Source organism: Cyphomyrmex costatus, unplaced genomic scaffold, assembly GCF_001594065.2.
Source record: "Cyphomyrmex costatus isolate MS0001 unplaced genomic scaffold, Ccosl1.0 scaffold502, whole genome shotgun sequence".
Taxonomy (NCBI): domain Eukaryota; kingdom Metazoa; phylum Arthropoda; class Insecta; order Hymenoptera; family Formicidae; genus Cyphomyrmex; species Cyphomyrmex costatus.
This window is the reverse complement of record NW_017279285.1, coordinates 951,916-975,665: the sequence shown is the minus strand read 5'-3', so window position 1 is coordinate 975,665 and position 23,750 is coordinate 951,916. Positions and strand designations below refer to the sequence as shown.

The 23,750-nt window shown below is 32.7% G+C and overlaps 4 protein-coding genes across 6 annotated transcripts; 3 read left to right on the top strand and 1 right to left on the bottom strand.

Moving 5' to 3' along the window:
• The first annotated feature begins 647 nt into the window (after window positions 1-647).
• On the top strand, window positions 648-2,498 carry LOC108778588 (multiple coagulation factor deficiency protein 2 homolog). Of its 2 annotated transcripts, none has more exons than XM_018545806.1 (6): window positions 648-835; window positions 920-1,039; window positions 1,354-1,398; window positions 1,512-1,729; window positions 1,866-2,014; window positions 2,099-2,498. In XM_018545806.1, exons 2-6 carry the CDS (start codon window positions 932-934, stop codon window positions 2,272-2,274), a joined length of 696 nt encoding a protein of 231 aa, XP_018401308.1. In that variant the 5' UTR covers window positions 648-835; window positions 920-931; the 3' UTR covers window positions 2,275-2,498. The 2 variants fall into 2 exon arrangements, with proteins under 2 accessions (XP_018401308.1, XP_018401307.1); XM_018545805.1 differs by having other exon boundaries at window positions 649-791.
• On the top strand, window positions 2,334-3,646 carry LOC108778552 (multiple coagulation factor deficiency protein 2). The gene is made up of 3 exons (XM_018545763.1): window positions 2,334-2,344; window positions 3,014-3,162; window positions 3,247-3,646. The coding sequence occupies exons 1-3, from the start codon at window positions 2,334-2,336 to the stop codon at window positions 3,420-3,422; spliced, it is 336 nt and encodes a 111-aa protein (XP_018401265.1). The 3' UTR covers window positions 3,423-3,646.
• Window positions 3,647-4,577: 931 nt separating this feature from the next.
• On the bottom strand, window positions 4,578-7,685 carry LOC108778564 (uncharacterized). The gene is made up of 8 exons (XM_018545773.1): window positions 7,304-7,685; window positions 6,420-6,592; window positions 6,241-6,350; window positions 5,686-6,150; window positions 5,542-5,602; window positions 5,282-5,456; window positions 5,036-5,204; window positions 4,578-4,871 (listed from the first exon to the last, which is right to left on the bottom strand). Exons 1-8 carry the CDS (start codon window positions 7,595-7,597, stop codon window positions 4,612-4,614), a joined length of 1,707 nt encoding a protein of 568 aa, XP_018401275.1. The 5' UTR covers window positions 7,598-7,685; the 3' UTR covers window positions 4,578-4,611.
• A 1,323-nt stretch (window positions 7,686-9,008) lies between these two features.
• On the top strand, window positions 9,009-16,335 carry Ipk2 (Inositol phosphate kinase 2). Of its 2 annotated transcripts, none has more exons than XM_018545775.1 (5): window positions 9,009-9,403; window positions 12,756-12,949; window positions 13,529-13,708; window positions 13,985-14,245; window positions 14,817-16,335. In XM_018545775.1, exons 2-5 carry the CDS (start codon window positions 12,787-12,789, stop codon window positions 15,440-15,442), a joined length of 1,230 nt encoding a protein of 409 aa, XP_018401277.1. In that variant the 5' UTR covers window positions 9,009-9,403; window positions 12,756-12,786; the 3' UTR covers window positions 15,443-16,335. The 2 variants fall into 2 exon arrangements, with proteins under 2 accessions (XP_018401277.1, XP_018401278.1); XM_018545776.1 differs by lacking the exon at window positions 9,009-9,403 and adding an exon at window positions 11,121-11,284.
• Window positions 16,336-23,750: the final 7,415 nt, after the last annotated feature.

Below are 23,750 nucleotides of genomic sequence, written 5' to 3'. Positions count from 1 at the left end.
TTTTTTACTAAATCTGTAATAAATACAAGTGTCTCGTGCAACAGAAGAATAACACACTCACACAATCTTTTTTCTTTCTCTTGATTAAAACTTTTATCTATTACGTGAAATTATAAAAAATTTATATAAATGTCTTTTATATTAGCTCTTTGTAGCACTGATCATCTTTAATTTGCTATAAGGCTTTTACGATTAAAAATAATTTCAAACTTATATACAAAATATGATAACTATAACTTTTTGACTTAATATTAAATCTTATAAGACTGTGAGAATTTAAACCAATGAGAACAGACCGTAACAGTCAAGCTGGATCTTGGGTGCTTATGCCTATATAATTGCGCGCCGAATCTGGCCTAGTCTCATCGGTTTTTTATTGGTTTAAATTTTACATTGACGCGAACTTCCATAAGACTAGCAGTTTTTTAATATCTCATTGTCGAGAGCAAGTCTCTCGATGTGTGGATAGCAAATAGCAACTTTCGACATGTATTATACATTCAAAATTACCGCGGTGCAAATGTTTGAATGGCTGCGTCTGACATCTACTGCATCTGCGCAGAACCGTACGAAATTCGTCTCGAGAACGAACACATTTGAATTTCTTGTACCATGATCTTTACGCGCGGTATCTCTTTTTCTGTCTTTCTGTCCACGTCAGTTCACACGTTTTTCTGGGGACGTAATTCAAGAACGACGAGCACGGCGGTCCGCTCGAAACTCGTAATCGTCGATGAACGAAACGTTCACGCAGATGACAAGTCACCTAGACATTTCCTAGCGTAAACAAGGTGCTCATTGCGATCTCGCAGGATCAATTGAGATTTTGTCGCATGTACATACAAAACAGCGCACAAGCAATCGGCGATATCCTACGAGCCTATCGACTAACGTGTATGTTGTTTTCTTTTTTTCGAAGAGTGCAACGAAGATGCATTGGACACTGTACGCGCTGATAATTGGATCGTTTGGATCCAAATACATCCTCGTCCAGGCGCAAAGAGTCGCACCTGGCGTACCGCCTCAGCATTATCAGCAGGTAATGCGCTTTTCTCAATCAATTGGCGAACATATGTTTAGCGGTGCTTCCTAGTACTATATGACGTGGAGCCGATTCCAAGCAAGGCATAAAGCTGATATAATTATTTCATCTATTAATAAATAAACATTAAGTTAATTATTATCCCGTGTGTTTTAACATCCAAATATAGAATGAAATTGTATTGACATAAATCCTTGTGTGGAAATGTTTAATATGATTTATAAAATAAACAGCTGTTATTTAGTATTATAGTAGTCTGTTATACATTCTATTATTTATATTATTTATTCATAATTATTTTTCTATTTCAGAATGTTCAAGTACCACAACATGCGCAGCAAGTACCGCAGCAACAGGTAGGTTTATATTTACATTGCCTAAACATGTAAAATTATTATCTTTAATATATCACTATAATTTATATTTGCTCATCGATTTCAATAATATTGGATTTAATATTCTGTTCAAGTATCATGTACCAGTACAGCAGCAGGTTCCTGTTCAGCAAGCACCAATGCAACAGGTACCTGTACAACAACAGGTACCTGCGCAACAGCAAGTACCTGTACAGCAGCAAGTACCCGTTCAACAAGTGCCTGGTCAACAGTCTCAAAATCATCAACCACATGGACATGGTCATGGACCACCTCAGTTACTTAACACTGCCAATATAGCGCATGAAAAAGAGTAGGTGTTATATATTTTATATATATATATATATATAAAGCATGTATAATGATACATATATTATAATAATATATAATAATTATTATGAGATGTAATATAAATTAATTAAATAATGATAGTATTTCTCTTTTTGTAGACATATTGCTGAGCATGCTGACGTACCAATAGATACCAGCAAAATGACAGATCAGGAGCTGCAGTTCCATTATTTCAAAATGCATGATGCAGATAATAACAATAAGTTAGACGGTTGTGAGCTGATCAAGTCTCTTATACATTGGCATGGTACATATAAACTAAATCTATCTCTCTTTTATTATTACATTTTGTATAATCATGAATTTTTAAGTATTTTCCTTATATCCGTAGAACAAGGTGGTTCGGAAACTGGTGGTGTGCAAGGCGATAAATTGTTCAAAGATGAAGAATTAGTGCAATTGATAGATCCGATACTTAGCATGGACGACAGTAACAACGACGGTTATATTGATTATCCAGAATTTATTCGAGCCCAACAAAATGCTGCAGCTAATGCACGTCCATAAATTTTGACGAACCGAAATCTATGAACTGTGACTAAAAAGGATCTTGTAAAACCGAAGGAATGCAGGGATTGTTGGATTTTTTCATTATGACTGTTTAATGATGCATTATTGACATATTATTTATTCTATGTGTATAACGAAGTAGAATCGGTATTTGTGATAATGCATCCTTTATCGACTTAATTATTGAATTATAAATAAGAAAATATATGAACACACAAAAAAGGGAGAACTTTTTTTTATATTAGTGTTATATACATGTATTATAATTATAGACAATAGAAATTTAAATTGTATAATTGAAAATAATATTGTACAATTAAAGATATAATTGAGGAGTAAAAAATTCCTCTTAGTTATTTATGTTAAACGAGATTAATTTGAACAATGACTATATTTATTTTGTGCATTAGTATTGTTCAAAATGGTTATAATGTTCTATCGTTATTAAACTCGGTTTTTAATACACCAGAAGACTATTTTTAAATAAGAATATTTTATAGAACATCTCTAGCTTTGTTAATAAATAAAATAGCCATTTATCAGTTTTTTTATTGTTGAAATATATGAAATAATAATTTGCAAAGTAATACTTATATTAAGCTAATAAATATTTCGTTTATATATATATATATATATAAAGCATGTATAATGATACATATATTATAATAATATATAATAATTATTATGAGATGTAATATAAATTAATTAAATAATGATAGTATTTCTCTTTTTGTAGACATATTGCTGAGCATGCTGACGTACCAATAGATACCAGCAAAATGACAGATCAGGAGCTGCAGTTCCATTATTTCAAAATGCATGATGCAGATAATAACAATAAGTTAGACGGTTGTGAGCTGATCAAGTCTCTTATACATTGGCATGGTACATATAAACTAAATCTATCTCTCTTTTATTATTACATTTTGTATAATCATGAATTTTTAAGTATTTTCCTTATATCCGTAGAACAAGGTGGTTCGGAAACTGGTGGTGTGCAAGGCGATAAATTGTTCAAAGATGAAGAATTAGTGCAATTGATAGATCCGATACTTAGCATGGACGACAGTAACAACGACGGTTATATTGATTATCCAGAATTTATTCGAGCCCAACAAAATGCTGCAGCTAATGCACGTCCATAAATTTTGACGAACCGAAATCTATGAACTGTGACTAAAAAGGATCTTGTAAAACCGAAGGAATGCAGGGATTGTTGGATTTTTTCATTATGACTGTTTAATGATGCATTATTGACATATTATTTATTCTATGTGTATAACGAAGTAGAATCGGTATTTGTGATAATGCATCCTTTATCGACTTAATTATTGAATTATAAATAAGAAAATATATGAACACACAAAAAAGGGAGAACTTTTTTTTATATTAGTGTTATATACATGTATTATAATTATAGACAATAGAAATTTAAATTGTATAATTGAAAATAATATTGTACAATTAAAGATATAATTGAGGAGTAAAAAATTCCTCTTAGTTATTTATGTTAAACGAGATTAATTTGAACAATGACTATATTTATTTTGTGCATTAGTATTGTTCAAAATGGTTATAATGTTCTATCGTTATTAAACTCGGTTTTTAATACACCAGAAGACTATTTTTAAATAAGAATATTTTATAGAACATCTCTAGCTTTGTTAATAAATAAAATAGCCATTTATCAGTTTTTTTATTGTTGAAATATATGAAATAATAATTTGCAAAGTAATACTTATATTAAGCTAATAAATATTTCGTCTTTTAATGAATATTTAGGAATAATCTTGAAGGCATAAAAATGTAATAATAATTATAAATGTACCTTTATCTGGCGTCAATTATCTAATGTTAATTGACAAAATTGTTTATAATTTCGTTAATTATATTACATTCCAAAAACTTTTGCAAGAGATTTTTATCACGAGAAATATGTAGATAAGGATAAATATATTGTGTATATAGAAAAAGCAGTAACAATATATAACAATAATTGATAAATTTATTGATTTTTACATTTTTCTATATCAAAATGCTATCAATAATCACAAAAACACTTACAATTTTATGTAATGTAAATAAGCATGACAATAAAACTTCATCTTTACAGACATATATATATATATATATATATAAATCTTTGAACAGATATATATATATATATACATACACATAATACATATATAAATATATATATATATATGTGTTAATAGATTTTTGTAATTTAATTAAGGAAATACAACATGGTATGAAAATATGATGAATATGATACAATAAATACATTAAAATGACTAGATTGCAATTAATTGTATATAAGCAACTTGTATTCACTTATAAATACATTCCATTAACTAAATAATCGGCGTCATGTGCAAAAGGCCCGTGTCCGCATCTTCCTCGTTTTACTACTCGCAATCGGCAGACAATTAAAGTAACTGTGATCGCGGTCGCGATAAGTCCCAATGATAACGATATTACGGCACCTTTGGGCCTTAAAACATCATTTTCAATTATTTGAAGATGCTCTGCAATAATATCGGGGTTTTCGCGTATTTTCGTGTGCTCTTCGATTACAATCACAGTTTTATGATCTGAAAAAAATAAATCTTGTTATATATATATATACATACATACATATATATATAACAAACATATATATATATATATATATATTTGTTTCACTTCAATTTATTGCACCATGTATATTAGTTCAGATAGTGCAGAAACAAAAAACAGATCCTATAAATGCATTTACCTTTCGATTCTTTTGCATGATTATGTTTAGTAACTTTATTTGCTGATAAAGTTGGCTTTTCAGTGACTGTTTTGATCGTCTTTACATGTGTCGAATATGTATCGGTTTTTTCTTTTTTTACAGATTCGTTATTCTCATTTGTCAATCCATTTTTATGTTCCTCCGAAGTCTATTAATTAAAAATTATTTGCATAACTTTTCAAGATTCTATAATAATTCCAATTGCCGCGCGAGAGACTTACTTACATCACAAGTAGGCGTCGTCGTAATTACAAGATTATTTACGTCATTAGCTGGCTTAAGTTGAGCATTCGGTACAACAGATGGTGAAACCTGCACGGAATTTTCTTGCCAAACTGGCACTTTATTTGACGATGAAAAATGTGGAGAATATGGATGTTTAGAATCCATATACAGTCCCCTAACATAAAATTGTAAATCATAATAGAGTCTATTTGTCAGTTTAATGTAATAATCAATAGAAAGTGTATAACAGTTTAGATTACCTATTCGCTTCATTATTTTCTATGACACTCAAACCTTTGTGATTAAATATGTGTGGTTGTTCTGAAAACATTTAAAATATAAAGATTTACACAATCCAATTACAAATACTTGTAGCAAAATAATAATTAATATTTTTTACGTACGTTCGTAGGGATTTATATGTTGTTCATGAACAGTATTAACAGGAACATAAAGATCCTTGTTTTGCTCATACAAAGGTTGATAATCCCATTGGTATCCTGACGATCCATAATTCTTATGCATTTGCATCTGCGGTACCTCTACTGGCTGACCAGGATACAGAATATTTTGCGGCTGCGAAATTTGATGGGCCAGATTCGATATATCCCAAGTTTTAGGATTAATCTCCGGCCCAGGATAGAACGGAGGAAGAGGCTTACGCTGATTGATTATTTGTTGATATCGAAGGATATCGGCGGGCGGTTGTGGCATCTGTATTATTGGAGGAACTGTCGGTTTTTCCGTGGGACATACAAGATCTGCCGCTTCATCGGAGCCATCTGCACACTGCGGAATACCGTCGCAAACATTGTATATGGCTATGCAATCTCCGGAAGAACGACACTCGTATTGATTTCTGGTGCAAGCTATTATTAAAGATTTATATTATGTATCGCTCTAGCAATTCCTCATTTTTTAATAACTCATAATCAGATATTCTTAATGAATAAGCATACCTGGCTTGACCGGTATTGGCGTAGTTACTATCACTTTTGATATTTGTGTGACTACAGGTTTAACAGATGTTTCCGTGAATCCATAATCCGACGTTATCTCATTGCTTTTTCTAAGATACAAGATTTAATTAATTATGTAAGGAAATTGATAAGGAAAATAAAGCATTGAGGATAAATACCTAAGGGATTTTAACTCGTGCTCCTGCTGAGATATCCTAACTTCCTGTTCCACTTGTACGTTCTGTATAGGATAACTCGTGCGCACAGCGCTTGTATAATTGGCATGCCTTGTGAACTTACATTTGAAGTCGTGCAATGGACCACACTGGAAAAGATAGCAGCTACTCGGTTTCTGTAAGACAAAATGACAAGATAAAAAATTGATCTGATAATAAACCTTTATCTTCTTGTTTATTTTTTTACATGACAGTCAAAGTGTTAATTTTGGTGGATGTATACACTTACTAGTCAGGCAACTACAGTGAATAACTCTGAAATCGTGGAGCACTTTATATCCAAACTTTAGCTTAATGTAGAAATGAATGTTCAAAAAAATAAAAAAATTGGATTAAAAATCAAATTGTGACATAAAAGTGACTAAAACAAATTTGTTCAACTTGACTTGTATGTACTACTACATATCTATAAGAATGCATCGAAGGATATAGATGATAACTATAGCAATGAATGAATACATTAGCAGAATTAACAGAGAGCATTTTGTAATTGTCAATGACATTAAGATTATAAAGAACAAATAAAAACAAAAAAGGTCATCTCTTAATTGGTAGCCTAACTATCGATTTCGCCCTTTCATCCTTTAGTCAAAATTTCCACACTCAGGGGCAAGCCAAGTCATATAGTCAGACCTGATTATAATAGATTATAATAAGTCTATATACTTTTACTGACAATAAGTTAACATTTTGAGTGTGACATGGGAGAAAAAATATACATCATGCAGGGGCAATGATTTCTTCTATCCTAGATCCTAGTAAAGCAGTTAAATGGAATGAAAATTAATAACCACACACTGTATACAATAACATTGTGCATGTATTACCTTTTCTTCAAAGATAAACACATCACAATGCTCGGTCTCGCAACAGTACTTCAGACAATCCAATCTGGAGTCGACGTCTAGAACGTTCAAGTATTTGGCACCCATATCGCGGGAGTCTTGGGTCCTAATAATTTTGTCCTTGTGGATGTCGAAGCTCTCAAGGCACATCTGATAGTCGCTCGTGCCACCGTGCCTTTTCTCGCTCGTTCGGATCACGCTATCGCCAAAAGCACGGTGCAGAATCGTGGCGACGAAAATCAAGGGAACGATCTGCCACGCTCTGTCAAACATCATTCTAACTCCAACTTATACATCAATGCATCGCCGTGCATTACACTAAACTGAAGCAGACTAGAGTATCCAAGTTGCGCGCGCTGGCCGCTGTTCCGTGCATACGACGATCGATAGTCGAATCTTTTCTCAAACGACGAATTCATCGCGTCTTTTCCAACCTTACATAACTTTAAATATAAAAATATATGTACAGATCTGACTACAATTTTTTTTTCTATTTTTTTGTCTCCTTGCAAATTAAATTTTTTATCTCCTTTTATATGTATGTATAATTAAATCGCTTCAGCGTAAGATTATCAATTATTAAGTTACCGCGAAGTCGTGTATATGCGTATTCATTGCGTCCATGCCGGTCAATACTGATCGAATGTTTGTCAAATGTCATCGCGAGAATTTAAACTGTAATTGCGGCGCATTAATTATTTTTGCAAAAAACATATTAGGTTTTATTCAAAAAGATCGTTTCAATTTTCTGGCTCAAAGTTGACATCTTCGTAAAAAATAAACAAAATTTTAATTTAAAAAAGAAAAGGATTTTAAAGTTTGAAATCTCTATTTTCAAAAGGTTTCTATAATTTTTTAGTTTATATGGATTTGGTAATTTTTACGTATAAAAAACTACGAGCTAAAAAAAGATGAAAAATTTTCTTTTCATTTATGGGTCTTTCACGTGCCCAAATAAAATTTGCGAAATTTTTTTTATTATTTTATTTGTCGTGAAAGTTAAGAGCGACGATTAGTCCATTGGAATTGACCAATCGCATTTATCATTTAGTTGTGACGACAGGCGCGATTGGTCAATTCCAATGGACTAATCGTCGATTAAGTTAATCGGCGTTGGTGACAGTCGCCCTAAAGCTTTCCCTACAAAATTATTTTTTTTTAATGTTCCTACGATTTTTTGTGTTCCTGAGTTATATTCACAAGTTAAGTAAAGATTAACATTTCGATTTTAATTATTCCTTTAAAAATCATTGTACCGCAATCAAAAAATCAAATTCTAGAGCTGCTACTTTGTTCTATCGAATGGCATAATCGCTAATTTTTTTAATGTATGTACATACAATATACTATTTTGAGCTAGAAAATTTAAGACGAACTTTCCAAACAACCTAATATAAGATTATCTCATAATAACTTTTTTATAAATTCAAAATGTAAACAAAATATCTTTCTAAAAAAATTCAGTCAAAAAGAACAGACCTATAAATAAGTAAAAAAGTACATAAAATGGGAAAGGTTCTTTTTTCTCTGTAGACTATAAACAGGTCTTTAGATTAGAGCGAACATTCGTGATAGATGGCGACAGGTACGTTAGACCGCCTTGTGTGCCTTGATAGCACGATAGAAGGGGGGGAGGGGGGAGAAGACCGCGGACGCACAACAGAACTAACGGAAGAGAGTTGTTGAACAGAATGATTTTGTGATAGTGACCGGAGTGGACGTATAAAACGAAGAAAGAACGTAACGTAAAGTAATGCGACGCAGTGCAACGTAAATTATCAACAAATCCTGATCGGTCATCAGCGAGAAGAAGGATTATTCGCTTAACGAGACAAGATCCTGAAACGTTCCCTTGTCCATGTGCGATTATCACGCGTCTTCGCGCCGCGCTCGCCAATATAGGTTATAGTATCACGCACACGAGATCAGGATAATAACGGACCGGAGGACAGACCGATAGAGAGGGAGAGAGTGAGTGCGTGTTTAAGATATCGATCTTTCGTTATCTTCAAGCGAAACGTAGCCGCGAACGATAACAGAAATCGAAGGCGACGTTAGAACGGCAGAGAAGAAAAGTGTGAGGTTAGAACTTTTTTTTCAGTAAGATGATTGTATATTATCGAGGGATAAGTTTGAGACATAAGTTAAAAATACAGGAAATAATATAGTTTAACTTATGAGAAATTGTATATTTTGGTTTCTGATAAGTTGAAGTCTATTATGGTCTTTTCCTATTGTTTGTGTTTTTTTTTTACTTATGTTTCAGATTTAAGCTTTAGATAGGACCTCAGGAGAATGGCTAATTTTTAATCTTAAGACAATGTCTTATGACCCAAGTCTTTTATCTTTAGTAATGTACAGTAATAGTTTTGTTATGATTCAATATTAAAATATGCATGAGGTGTGATGCCTCGTATGCGTATATACCTTTAAGACTTGAGTCATAAGATAATTATTGTATGTTATTAAAAACAAGACTTAGATCATAAGATATTGTTTTAAGATTATAAGTCAGCCATTCTGTTATGATTTATAGAATTAAAAAGCACAAACAGGAAATAACAGTTTTCAATCTATCAGAAATCATGTATTCGATAAACATGGTTCTCTCAAAAACTTGTAGAATGAATCTTACACTTAAGGATTGAAAATTTAGTCATTTGTTTTAAAGACTGCTACAATTTTCTTTTTAAGCTGTGATCAGATTAGAGATTAAAATTAGATTGAAATTGGAATTTCATCGTTCAAAACAAAGTTTATTAAACTTGAGATTGGTTTTCTTTCTTTTGATTAAATTCTAATTCAATCTCAATTTCTAGTCTTATCACAGTTTTAAAATGAGATTCTACTTCGAAGAATGTAGAGAGTTGAAATCTGTTATTTCTATTACCTATTTTCATATATGCATTAAGCCATAGATTAAGATCTATTAAACTTTAAATACAATAAAAAGCACAGACCTTATAAGAGAGAACTAGGAATAAGAGATTTCAACTTATAAGAAACAAAAAATTGTTTAATCATAGTCAAATATGAGAATAATCAACTAAGAGATCCAACAATTTTTATTGCTTATGGCTATTATAGAATAGACATAAATCCCGAAACATAATAGATTTAATAAATTTTAAGAAATTAACCAGTCACAGTCAATTTGACTGTAATTGGCCAATATGCAGTGTATACAATATGTGGAGTAAGCTTGATGACAAGTAAGAGGAAGAAATGATATAAATCAAAGTAATCAATTATTCTTCTCGTATTCGACTATGATTGATCAATTCTTTACTTTTACTTTTTACATCAAGCTTACTCTGCATATTGTAAACGAGGCATTACAGCTTACAACTTACTTTTTCTATTGTATTTCAAGACTTAGGTTGGTATTCATAGACGGTTCTTATTTCAAGATCATCTTAAGTAATGTTTTAAGACACTAACGTGGCCCTCTGATTGTTTCGTGATACCTCACGACTGAACTTAACACGGTCTTAATATAAGAATCAATTATGAATACCGATCTAAGAGTGATATTTATAGTTCATTCTTATTTTAAGACCGTCTTAAGTAATGTCTTAAGATGCTAATATAGTTGTTTAGCTTAATACAGCTAATATTCTCTGATTGATTCATAACACCTTAAGACAATCCTAAATATAAGATCCGACTATAAATACCCGCCCTAAGATCTTGAGGTAAGTCGTGTTTACGGAGCACCCAGTGTGACGTGACGATAACAAATCTGTGGCGTGGCAAAGGACAAAGGCGCGCTTTCCGCAGCAGAAATAATGAAATCGGGATCGTGGGGTCATTCGCGGACCTATCTCGCTTCAGATTTCAAAAAGCTTGAAAAAGAATCTTAAAGAAAAGGAGAAAAAAATCTGTTGCCTTATCATTTTGCGTCGTCACGATATCAGAACGAATCAACGCTGCTGTGGGCACTTGTCAACATTTATATTGATTGTAAGAAAAAAATCTCAAATCTCATAAGAGGAATAGATAAAGAGATAAGAGAAGCTAGAGATTATAGCAGGAGTGTGGAAATTAATACTGCGTATTACGGCGAGGATTTTCACACGAATGTTCGATATGCGAATAAACTTTTAAATAATCGGAATAGTTTTAATTTTCGTGAAGAAAAAGAGAGAAAAGGGGTCTGTTTTGTTTTTATAGCTCAACCTTTTGTACTTTAAGTGAAATTGTATCGTTCAAAATTGGTGAAATGTTCAAAATTGTGCGAGAGCAAGAAAGAAAAATTCTATAGTGCACACTGCAAAAAATTACATGTAAAATTACAAGTGAACAATTTTGGGACTCACTATTAAAAGAGAGTGTATACATTTATATATACACTTTATAAAATAAAACGTCACAACTTACAAATAAAAGTATTCTTTTTTATAATAATTAAATAGTTTGCAAGAGTAAATTTATAATTAAAATTAAGTTTATAAAAATATTCCAATATTGTATATATAATTCGTCAACGAATTATGTACGTAATTTTTCTTAAACTATATATATTACTAAAATGTGCGAATATAACAATATATGTGTGATATTTTAATATCATATTATATTCTAATATCACAAAAATTCGTAATTTTAATAATAATTAGAAAAAACAATACAAAAAATTTAAGCAAATACAAAGGCTATTAAGAGTCAACGCTGTTAGCAGTGCGCAAAAACACAATCTTAAAATCTATAACATAGATACCATGTCGAATTGGTATCTATGTCGACATGGTATCTAATGTTATAGATTTTAAGATTGTGTTTTTGCGCACTGCTAACAGCGTTGACTCTTAATAGCCTTTGTATTTGCTTAAATTTTTTGTATTGTTTTTGAAACATATAAGAGTCTATAATTCAATTATATTATTAAATTATTAATTAGAAAAAATTTACTATTGTAATTTTCTATTTAATATAAAGATATATTTACACAATTAGAGATAAAAGTATTAATTTTTTTAAAACGCACAATTTATTTTATATATTAACATCATAAATTGTGTAATTTTTACATATTTATCTAATTAAACATATTTTTTTACAGTACAGTCTATTATGCTAATAAAAAACAAGACAAAGAGATAATGAATATAAGGACGAATTCTTTTTCTTTTTTTCTCTTTTCAGGATGGTCTTCAAATTGTAATAATGAAACAATGGATCTGTTCTTTATAGTTGAACTTATACGTCGTTGTTTTTCTTTTTTTCTCATCAGCTGTTTCATTTTAAGCGCGGAAAGTTTAACATAATGCGACTATAAAGAATAGACCTTGTGTTAGGCTATCGCGGTAACAAAACGTGATAACGCGAAGATATTATTTTCGCTTGCTCATTATTGAAAAATACGAGCTCAGCGGAGTAAACTGTCTTATAATAAGATCGAGCTCTGAGAATCACGGAACTGTTTAATTTACAGATAATCGTCACCGCACAGATCGCTGTTAATTATGACGACCGTAGACGCAGATGATGATATCGAGAAACTGCCACATATACAATGGGATAATACGACGGTTCCCGGGCCATCCGGTTGTATGTTTCCTGGTGAACTGACACCGTTGGAATGCCAAATAGCCGGTCATCCCTTCAGTGGCGAAAGACAGACTATCGGTAAGTGCGATTCAGTATAAGATTTAGTTATATACTTTTAATTATATACTTAATTTAATATGTAATTAATATTTATATTAGTACTTGTTAATAATTAATAAAAAATAATGGACGTTTTAAACATTTTGTACGTTTATTTCTATATTAAAACCTTTTTATATATATTCGTAAAATGATACTCATTAACAAAAATTAAAAATTTTCTGGACATTTTTGGAATTAACATAATTTATTTATATGTAGTTTTTAATACTAAACTAGCAATTATTTCACTCTAATTATTTCACTTCCAATTTCTGTTTTGCTTATATTTTTATACATGCTTAAAAAGTACTATAAAAACTATACTAATTGCTAAAATAAATTTACACATTTTTATTTATTTTCAATATGATGATCTAAAGCAAAAGCAAAGCAGTGTTTTTCCTGTTTACAATGTTTGATTTATAAAAAAAAAAAGGTACAAAGATATTAATATTTTATATCAATGAAATATAATCAATTCAGCGAATTCAGTGCTTATCAATAGTAAATAAATATTTGTACATGAATAACATGAGGAATTATCTTTGATTACAGGCATGCTGGTTTGCAGACGGACTGGTCACATACTGAAACCAGCGACTAAAATAATCATTGGAGAAAGAGAAATTGCATTCTACGAGAGCTTGAAGAATTCTCATGATCCCGTCGCATTGGAATTAAAAAAATTCGTTCCACGTTATTATGGCACAACAGAACTACGTGTTTTTAATAACCGTAAGGATTTTCTTGACAGTTCGCGCAAATGTGATACGATGACTTTGTAAATAAACTGTGAAATAAGACCTAACTCTTTTAAAACTTTCACGTGTGCGCGTATATGTATATATATATATATATTTGTATATTTATATAATTTATATACATATTATCTGTAATTGTGTAATATAAGAATTAATTTATCAGGCGTGAGATGTAAATATAATATTATTTGGATGGCTAATGTTTTATCTAGATATCTTTTTTTCATTAAACCGTTTTGTCCGATAACAGGTACGAAATTCCTCATACTTAGGAATATTACAAAGGGCATGGCCGAGCCATGTGTGATAGATATCAAGATTGGTTTTCGCACGTGGGATCCTTTGGCCACACCAGAGAAAAGGAGAACGGAAGAACTTAAGTATGCCGAATCGAAGCGTACTTATGGTTTTTGTATAACAGGTTATCAAGTATATTCTGTCTTATCTGGACGATTAAGGAAATATGACAGAGATTATGGCAAGCTACTCGGTGTCGAGGGCGTCGTGGAAGGTATCTGCTTTAGAGTTTTAGAAGACATATGAAATCGATAAGGACAAAAAAAAACAAATAATTACTCCATATAAACGATTTCAAATTTCATGAGTATTAAAAGTCTATTTCAGGATGGGGTAATAAATTTTCTCAAATAATCGAATAGCCTGCTTTCGATTCGAACATGGTTAAGGCTAACTCATCTTTTTAACTCATTGATGATCAATTACAAATCGAAATTAATATACCTTCCAATTTTGATATTTATGAACGAAGTTTTAATTCTAGAACGTTGACCAACGTTCCGTAATGTCTTTACAAAAAGTATAACCTAAGAATTTAAAGTATAATCGGTATCGTATATATATTCCATTTAAAAAAAAATATATTATTTAATTCAAATTAAATCATATTACCGTTAAGCAATAATAATCGACGTTCTAAGATCATTAAGAAAATTAATCATTAGCTCAGACACAAATAAAGGAAAGAGGACCTTTACGACGTGTTTTACAATCTAGCGATAAAACGTTTTTCATTTATCATTTTTCGAAACCGCGTTAATACTTTTCTTCTTATCTTCACGCAGCACTAGAAGATTTCTTGAACAAGATACCTGGAAAGTCAGTCTGCCAGCAATTGGTCTCCGAAATTTTGACATACCTGTACAAGATCGAACGATTCTTCAACATGCAGCGGAAATATTGCTTCTATTCCAGCTCACTTCTGGTCGCCTACGATGCTCAACATTTACGACAGTATTGTTCATTGAAAGATGATTGTTCTGTCTCTCATTCAGCGCCGAAATTCGACAAAGAAACGATATGTGAGTCAGTTCCCCCATTAACAGTACCTGGAATGCATCCGAATTCATCTGAAACGGACGATTTAACGTTTCGTCCAAAGATAAAAAAAAGCTTAAGCGAGCCTATGTCGATGCCAAGCGAAAATATACCTAATCAAAGCGAAACTCGCAATTTAAACATGGACCGGTTATGCCAGTCTAGTCCGAGCCAATTTTCACTTTCGTGTACAAACGATGTTACGCAGAATGATGATGAAAACGCGGAGAACAAATGGGTCAGAGTGAAAATGATCGATTTTACACACGTCTTCCCGGGTGAGAATAACGACTTGGATCGAAACTACCGAGATGGCATCCAGATGCTAATCCAGCTCTTAAGTCTGATTAAGAAAAGCGATTGCATGCATTAAAGTTTGCTTATCGAAGAATGTATTACTTGTGACGATGTTCGCGGAAGTGAACAGAGAAGATTAAAGAAGATAATTCAGATAAAAATATGTTAATATAACGATGTGTCATTCATGTTATCGGATATCGGAACGACATCGGGAGGACATGATAAATCGATAAGACTAGATTTCTGATCTATCAACTGATCTATCATCTGATTTATCAACAATCGTCAGAGAAGGCACTACTCATCGTCGAAAGCTGTTGCGATAACTCTTTGGAGAAGAAGAAATATTAAAATCTAAATAAATACTAAAGTATTTAATATCGGGGTTGGAAAGTTGCGATTTAATAAAAACTGTAAGCAACATATTTATTTCGAAGGTCGGATTTCAATGATAATTACTATAGAATGAAAACATCGTGAACAAGAATCATTCCGCGAGATTGAAAATTTAAGATATAATCAGAGAGCCTAATTGGATACGCAATTAATTCTGAAAAGGATTCCAAAAAATGTCTTCTCTAGAATATAATAATTAAGACTTTTATACTTTGCCAAAAGAATTGTAATGCGATGTATAGATTATAGCAATTTCGTACATTTGACTCTTCACAGTTATCATGTGAAGATTTTACAAATTTAGAGCTGGGCATAATGAGAAAACAAGGAAGATGGAGAACACCGTATTCTAAATATTCAATTCTCATTTGAGTGAATTTCACTATACGACGACAATAAGTCGCACTTCAAAAAAAAAATACATATGCCACATTACAGTGGCGAGAAGTTCTTCAATGATATCATTATTAATTCTGCCATGTTACATATATTTATATTACACGCATTACGTGATAAAAAGTGCAGATATTGTAATTATAACAGCAATAAAACATTACGATGTAAAAAGTGGGGCGCGAGTATTTATTAAATATTCCGTTGATAGTCATAGTAACAAAGTAGAATCTGTGGCAAAACTTAAATATCTTATAATTAAAAAATAAATTTTTCAGCATCACAAAATAAATGAATCTATAATTAGAATTACACGATTAGTTTTCAAAGATCTCTAGTAATTATACTTTCATGATTTTATTATAAATATGAAATGAATACTCACCGTCTCTCTTAATGGCTTAAAACAACAATTACCTTTCGATGATAATTTTATCGTTATTTATTTTTACGATTAGTATTTTTTATTTTTCGATGCAATAACAGGTAGACTCGTTGTCGTATAATATTTTATTTGCCATTCATTCGTAAACAGTTTTTACAGATCGTCAACGATCGGCGGATGTGCCGTTGCGACGTGATCAACCGCGATAATTGATTGCGTTCAGCAGAAAAAGCAGCTTTGCAACTGTTGTACAATTTTTGAATGTAATTGGTTCTTGCCCTTAATTCCTTTCACTGAATCTAAATATACAAACCAATCATATAAAAAAACTTTATAGCAGTTGCAAAAAAAGCTGCCTTTTCTGTTGAACGCAATCATTAATAATAATAATAATAATAATAATTTGCTTAATCTCTCGGTATAACACTTATAGTAATACGCGCGCACGTGTCTATCGCACGCTAGCGTGTGTGTAGATGTATATAATTTAGAATGCACGTACATGAAATATGTGCGCACATAAACACACCCACACACATATATATACATATACAGAATTGCTCATCTCGATCGCATTTGTCTTCTCCACTACATCATCCTTTAATTACGCTCGCTTCGATAACGCTTTCTCGTTCAATTTCGATAAGTGCTTTAATCGAAAGCTGATCGGAACTATTTGAGATACACACTGCATCTTCGCTCGTCTACAACGGGATCGGGACTGGCTTTGAAATTAAGTTATTTAGCTTGAATTCCATCTGGTTTCGTCAGTTTTTCCCATAGCTAGGCGATAAAGAGGCGATTAAAAGTGCTGAATTCACAAACGGAATAATACACTGAAAAAAATGATGTTATACATATATAATAACAGTATTATTTTTTAATTGAAAATACTTTTAATTATAATTTAATAAAACTAATACGTTAATTTAACAACACTATTAATGAAACACACATGTCATGCTTTTGTTTTAATAAAATTTTATTTGTTTCATTAAAACTGTTATTAAGTTAACAAGATTATTTAATGCTGTTACTAATTAAAATAATGCTGTTTTAATACATCTTTTTTTCCGTGTGGGAAATTAGAATCCAGAGAATAAAACTGCATCTCCGTTACAAATTGACGGAGTCGCTGTTGAAAAATCAATTGATTGCAATCACGACAGGATTATACGCACAATTAGCATTATCAATACAATTTATAGTTGACCGGTGACCGGTCGTAATCAATTAAACAAATTATAACGTTCGATCGCACTGACAACACGAATGGTCGCCGTATTTTCGCAATTTTCGGCTTTCTCCTCGCTTCCCGCTCTGTCGGGAGACTCCCGTTGATTAGTCGCGCTTAATTAAACGGGACCGCGAACAACGAGATAATAGTATAAGTAGCCCTATATCACATAGTAAACGCAGGCGCAACAATAAATATTGCGATAAAAACGCATTAAATAGCTAAACGTGTAACGCAATAGTTCCGTAGGAAACTGCGGGTCCTGTTAGTGTTTATCATAAAATACGCTAGGCTAATAATTGTTATACAGCGTAGTCGAAACGTCTCTTTCTCATTCTCTCTCCCATACACACATTCTTCCGCTCTCTAGGTATAATTACAAAGCGATTCGATCGAATAGTGATGAAATTGTTCGTACATCTTCGTCCGTTATACGTATCCCGCATTCGGGATGAACGAAGGAAACTGTGCATTCAAAGAAGAACAGTGCTAGTGACTATAAAGATGATAACTAGTTTTATATGTAAAATTAATGTATACACACACACTGTTAGAATCAAAGGAGCAGGTGATAATTCATTCTCTTGAGTTAAATAATATTTTGTTATTTTTAATTAAAAAATGTGTGTCAGAATGTAAATCAATACATTTCTATGGTTAGTTTCAACGTAAGCAACGTTTATACAATACTAACATAAATACCTTTATGAAAAAAAACCCCAAACTGTGTGAGGGTTGACCACAAAATTTGAGGATTGACTATAAAAATTGGGTGTCAACACTCAAAATTTGGGGGTTGATCGTTAAATTTTCAGAGTAGACCTTAAATGATTCGGTGTCAATCTACAAGTTTGGATATTGACTTTCAATTTTTGATGTTGAGCCCCAAATAATTCGGTGTCAACATCAAGTTCGAGTGTTGACTCTCAATTTTTGATATTGAGTTCCAAATGATTCGGTGTCAATCCCCAAGATTTCAGGCACAGAGGAATAAACATTTTATCTTCACAAAAATTAAAATATTTATATTAAAGCCAGTCTTCGAGGATCTTTACCGAACTTTCGAGTAACACATGATAATTGACCAATTAGTGTTTAACTTTTCATCATAAAAATAGTTTCATAATTTAACTATTTCTCTTTGCTAAAATTTAAAGAGATAATTGCCCCCCTGCTCTTCTTTGTATACGGCTATATACATAGTTAAATAAATTATTTTATAGTTACGATAACTGTAAAATAGTTTATTCAACTGTGTGCATTAAATGTACATATAAAACTTATATAGTTGTCACCTTTATGGTCACCACCACTGTTTTCTTTGAGTATGATAAGACAGATCGCTTCGCTACGAGGCAAATGGCAATAACAAACGAGGGATGCGACACGCGTTCGACGAAAAATCCCCTCGGCGTGAGTACTCGCATCCTCGCCCGACGCGCTTCCCTTATTATAATAATTAGTCTCGCTGTAACATTACGACTAACGGTTAATTCGTCCAAGATTACTTCAGTTGCTTTTATTAACTGCTACTTTCATTTAGGTCGATATATTTAACGTATATAACACTATATAAATACAACAAGCATTCGTTATGTATTTACAAATCGATCAACGCGCACCTTTCTCCCTTTTATTCGGTCTCTCATTCTCGATTACGTTTTCTTAGCACATTCGCTTATTTCCCCCCCCCCCCCCTTGGTTTTCTACCTGTTTTCTTCCCGTGACAGTTTTGCGAATTTCTGCGGCGAAGGAGCGGGTCGTGTCGTTTATTAAATTAGACATTAAATTAAAGTCGTTCCCCACTGACGTTGCCTTCAGTCTTATAAATTCCAATATCTGCGCTAATGACGCTAACAATTTTTCCAGGTGTCGACGTTAATTAACTTTGCAACTCTTCATAAATAGTAAACAATTACATGTCACTCCTTTACTGAAGTGTTAAAAGTGACACGATTCTGAAAAATATCATTTTGAGTTAAAACGCCATCACATGAAAGAGTTAGGTAAACATTATCCTATTAATCATCAAAGATGAATTAAATTTAACTTCATAAAAAAATTACAACTCAAAAAGAACAGTGAAAAAAAATCAGGTAAATTCGAAAGGATGATTTTTTAAGGGTCGTGAAACGAAAATAAGAAAACTGACGTATGATCATAAGAATATATTCTTTTTGTCGATATTTCTTGATTGTCAATAATTTTCTGTCAAGTTGGAAACAGGTTCCTCTTTTTACTTAAAAAAAAATCTGAAGTTTGAGTTGTGTCTTAAAATTTGATTTTTTTTTAGTTGTTTTGAAAAATTAATTTTTTAATTGTATCACTTTTAAAATAAAGAAGCAATATAATTATTATTGAGATAATCAGTAATAATACTAATCAATACATGAGAATAAAAAATTAATGTATTGTCGTTGTTCAAACAACGCCCGTTTGACAGAGGTCGAGGTGACGCGAAACGGATATCAGGGACGATTGGCGAGGTCGGAGACACTCGGCATTGACGACGGACAAGGACGAAGGAGTCGCACCCGTTGAAGGCGCGCATACGATCTCAGTTCGCCGTCTAAATTCGTCCGACAAAGGCCGCTACGAAATTGAAGAATTACGACGGTAAGCTCGAACAATTGCGCGCCTGGCCCACGCTGAATTAGGCCGCCCGACCTCGCCCGCGCGCCACACGCCGGATTTCGATCTTATTAGCGCTTTGAAAGGAAGGACCTCGACGGACAATGGCATGTCCGATTGCAAGAGTGAATCGGACCTGTCGCATGGACCCCGTTGTTCATCGATTCAATGGATTCTAAGTGACCTAATTGGAGTTTAAACGGACTCGAATTTTTGATAATTATGGACAGCTTGATCACCTAGATGCGGCATCGTTTGTTAAAAAAAGTAATTTCTTTTTACTGATTTTTACTGATGCAAGTTGAAAATCTATTGACATACCTTTTTCAATATGTTGATATATGTATACATTATTACACTGCTATTTTAGCAGTTAGAAGGCCTATTCTTTTTAGCTAAACTTCGTATATGTATAGTTCATGTTTCCTCTTTTTTTTTTCTTTTCGCATTGGAGAAAAAAAGAAAAGTTTAATTGTGCAACACAAAGAAATTCTGCTAGAAAGAACAGAGTTTCAGAAATATGTACTTTATTTTAGTGATCAATGCTACATACATTTCATCTTCAGATCTTAAATGCAAGTTGAAAACGTTAATATATTATATTTTATCGTTGATATATGATATATTGATATATACAAATTGCCTTTGATAGTTATTTATAGTAGATTTATTATTCTTAATTGAGAAAACATGAACTGTGCAAAAAGTTTAGCTAAAAAGATCAGATCGAAGAACAAAACCAATTTGCATAAATCTCGAATTTACTCCGAATTTATCCCTTCGGAAAATCCAATCTTAAATCCCTTTCAAATTATAACGCTGCACACTTTTTAATCTTTTTTTAGCTGAGAAAAAATAAACTGTGCAAAAAGTACAGTTAACAAGAACAGAACTAATCTGAACAGATCCCGAGTTTATCCCGAATTAAATTTTAAAGTGAATGTCGCAAATATGCAATACTCGACCCTACAGGATTAATAACGACTGTCACGCGTATCTTCCCCTTCGGAAGATCCAATCTGGATCCCTTTTAAATTACACTACGCAGTTTTCGTTTTATTTTTAGTATCCGAGGAAAACAATAATCAATCAAGTTCGTCGGAAGGATAATACAGATGGCGAAACCTTGTCGCTATTGCGTAATACTTCGCAGAGTCCCGGAAAAACGATGGATTAATAACTTACAAAAGATCGAAATAGAAAATGTTGATCATCTCGTTAGCTTTCAACCGCGTCGGTCGCCGTCTTAAAATTACATGAGAGCATTTTACTCTTTAATTTCAAACATCCCCGTCCGCTCCTTCGCTCGCTGCTTCGCACTCAGCGTGTTATCCTAACAGCATGAAGTAAATGTTTACAAAACTGCTAGATATCTTCGGCGAGCTCGCGTTAAAACGTTAGAGGCGAGTATACGGCGGATTAAAATTACAAAAGGAGAAGAAGGCCATATCTTTCATTTCTTTTTTACTCTTTCTCTCTTTCTTTCTCACACACACACACACACACACACACACGTACCGCGTGCTAGAAATATAGGTATAGCGAAAAAGCGCCCGGTTACGCACCCTTATTCGAGGGTGGCCGTTTTGACTGGTCCTCCTCTCATTGACGAGGAACAGACGACGCGACGCTACGGCCAGGGATATTCAGAAAGGCACTCGGCACCCCTCCACAAAGATCCGGAAATCAAATGTACAAAACGAATACGGCGTCGCCGGAGCGTCGCGAGTCGTGCGGCCACCGTCCGGAGAAAACAACAGCTCCGTCTCCCGTTGTTGCTTAGCTACCATATTTACTTTCCTACTACAATAATATGAGGTCGCGATCGGAACGATAATGAGACGCGAAAAAAATATGCGACATCGTAAGATTTTTCATTCGGTTGAGGGAATTTATTTCCAACTCTCTCCGTATTAAGAATAAATTCCTCCACTTTCTTTTGAAGATAATTTTATCGTATGTATATTTTTGTAAAACAATTGAGTTTTAATTAAAATCGTTGATAAGATTACTATTCAGCACATAATATTATGTCGTACAAAAATAATTATCATGACATTATTTAACACAATTGAATTTTAATCGTATTAAAATCGTCGGCAATGTAAGATCACTGTTCACCACATAATATACATATACCTATAAATGTCATATAAAAATAACCACTTTCAGGTAATATTACAGATAACGCCACTGGAAAATGTCACGGTGTCGCAATTATCTCGAAGTCTGGATCGTCCCGATTGACCTAAAAAGCAAATCGCCAGATTCGAGTGTAATATGTATGCTTCTCATCATGAGAACGTCAGTTTTTCGGAAATTTCCAGCACGGTGGAAACTGGTCATTTTCGTTTAATTAAGTTAATGTGCGGGTTTTTGCGCGAAATCAATAGAATAATATCTTTAATTTTAATCAGCACGTGTAATATTATCAAATCGTTTCAAATCTCGAAGTAGGGTATCAAAAAAGGTTTCCCGTTAGTCATGGAACGCTTTGGATGCTTAAAGCAGCATCGAAGATACAACATCGGTATTCTTGCGTTACCAAATCGCGACCGTGGATCACAGGCGATAATTTCAACTTGAAACAACCGCCAAATTAATCTCGCAGAAAATATATAATAAAAAATATATAACAAAAATCCGCGAAGGAAGAGCGGCGTGAGATCTGACTCTTAAATTCGTACAAACGTTATAGTATCTATATAGATAAATTTAATATCTCGCGCTGTTGTGATTGTGCGATGCAATATCGTGATTGAAAGTTGCGATAAACCGGCTCTTGTTAATTACGATTAATTCGTGCGTCAAAATTGTTCGTCAACAGGAGCAGAGGTGGATAAATCGATTTGGCACATTGTTTACTTTTACAGTTAACCAACACGTGAAAAGATCGCGAAATATACACATTTCAACGATGAAAAAAATTGTCGGGTTTAAGTATTGATCGAGCTCTATTATATCAGCACCGAATATTAATAGACTTCTTTTGAGAATACCTCACATGCAGATATAAATGCTTTTGATGAATTAATATGCTCGCTATTGTTACGACAAGTGACAATCAATTTACAGTCAATATTTCTATTCTACTTTGTTCTCTCAGACTTTTAGAATTAATTTCACTCTTAAAAATTGAAAATTAAGCCTTTTCCAAGACTGGCTTCATTTTCACTCTTTAGAGTAAGATTTCAAAAAATTTAGAGAGTATAAATTATCGTTGTCGCGAAGCAAGATCTACAAAAACCTGTACTTGATTAAGTTTTCATTGCGAGCTAGAAATACTGATTTATGATTGAAAAATTTCTTTCCAGCTCGCGAGAGCGCAATCAATAAAAA

Excerpts from the sequence above, each read along its gene's own strand:
- LOC108778564 (XM_018545773.1), bottom strand. The coding sequence starts at position 7,597 with ATGATGTTTGACAGAGCGTGGCAGATCGTTCCCTTGATTTTCGTCGCC. Across the intron at positions 6,593-7,303 it reads TGTTTATCTTTGAAGAAAAG|AAACCGAGTAGCTGCTATCT; the intron begins GTAATACATGCA and ends TTTGTCTTACAG. Across the intron at positions 5,205-5,281 it reads CGACGACGCCTACTTGTGAT|ACTTCGGAGGAACATAAAAA; the intron begins GTAAGTAAGTCT and ends TTTAATTAATAG.
- Ipk2 (XM_018545775.1), top strand. The coding sequence starts at position 12,787 with ATGACGACCGTAGACGCAGATGATGATATCGAGAAACTGCCACATATA. Across the intron at positions 13,709-13,984 it reads ACTACGTGTTTTTAATAACC|GTACGAAATTCCTCATACTT; the intron begins GTAAGGATTTTC and ends GTCCGATAACAG. Across the intron at positions 14,246-14,816 it reads TGTCGAGGGCGTCGTGGAAG|CACTAGAAGATTTCTTGAAC; the intron begins GTATCTGCTTTA and ends ATCTTCACGCAG.
- LOC108778552 (XM_018545763.1), top strand. Across the intron at positions 3,163-3,246 it reads GTCTCTTATACATTGGCATG|AACAAGGTGGTTCGGAAACT; the intron begins GTACATATAAAC and ends TTATATCCGTAG.
- LOC108778588 (XM_018545806.1), top strand. The coding sequence starts at position 932 with ATGCATTGGACACTGTACGCGCTGATAATTGGATCGTTTGGATCCAAA. Across the intron at positions 1,040-1,353 it reads CGCCTCAGCATTATCAGCAG|AATGTTCAAGTACCACAACA; the intron begins GTAATGCGCTTT and ends TTTCTATTTCAG. Across the intron at positions 1,399-1,511 it reads AGCAAGTACCGCAGCAACAG|TATCATGTACCAGTACAGCA; the intron begins GTAGGTTTATAT and ends ATTCTGTTCAAG.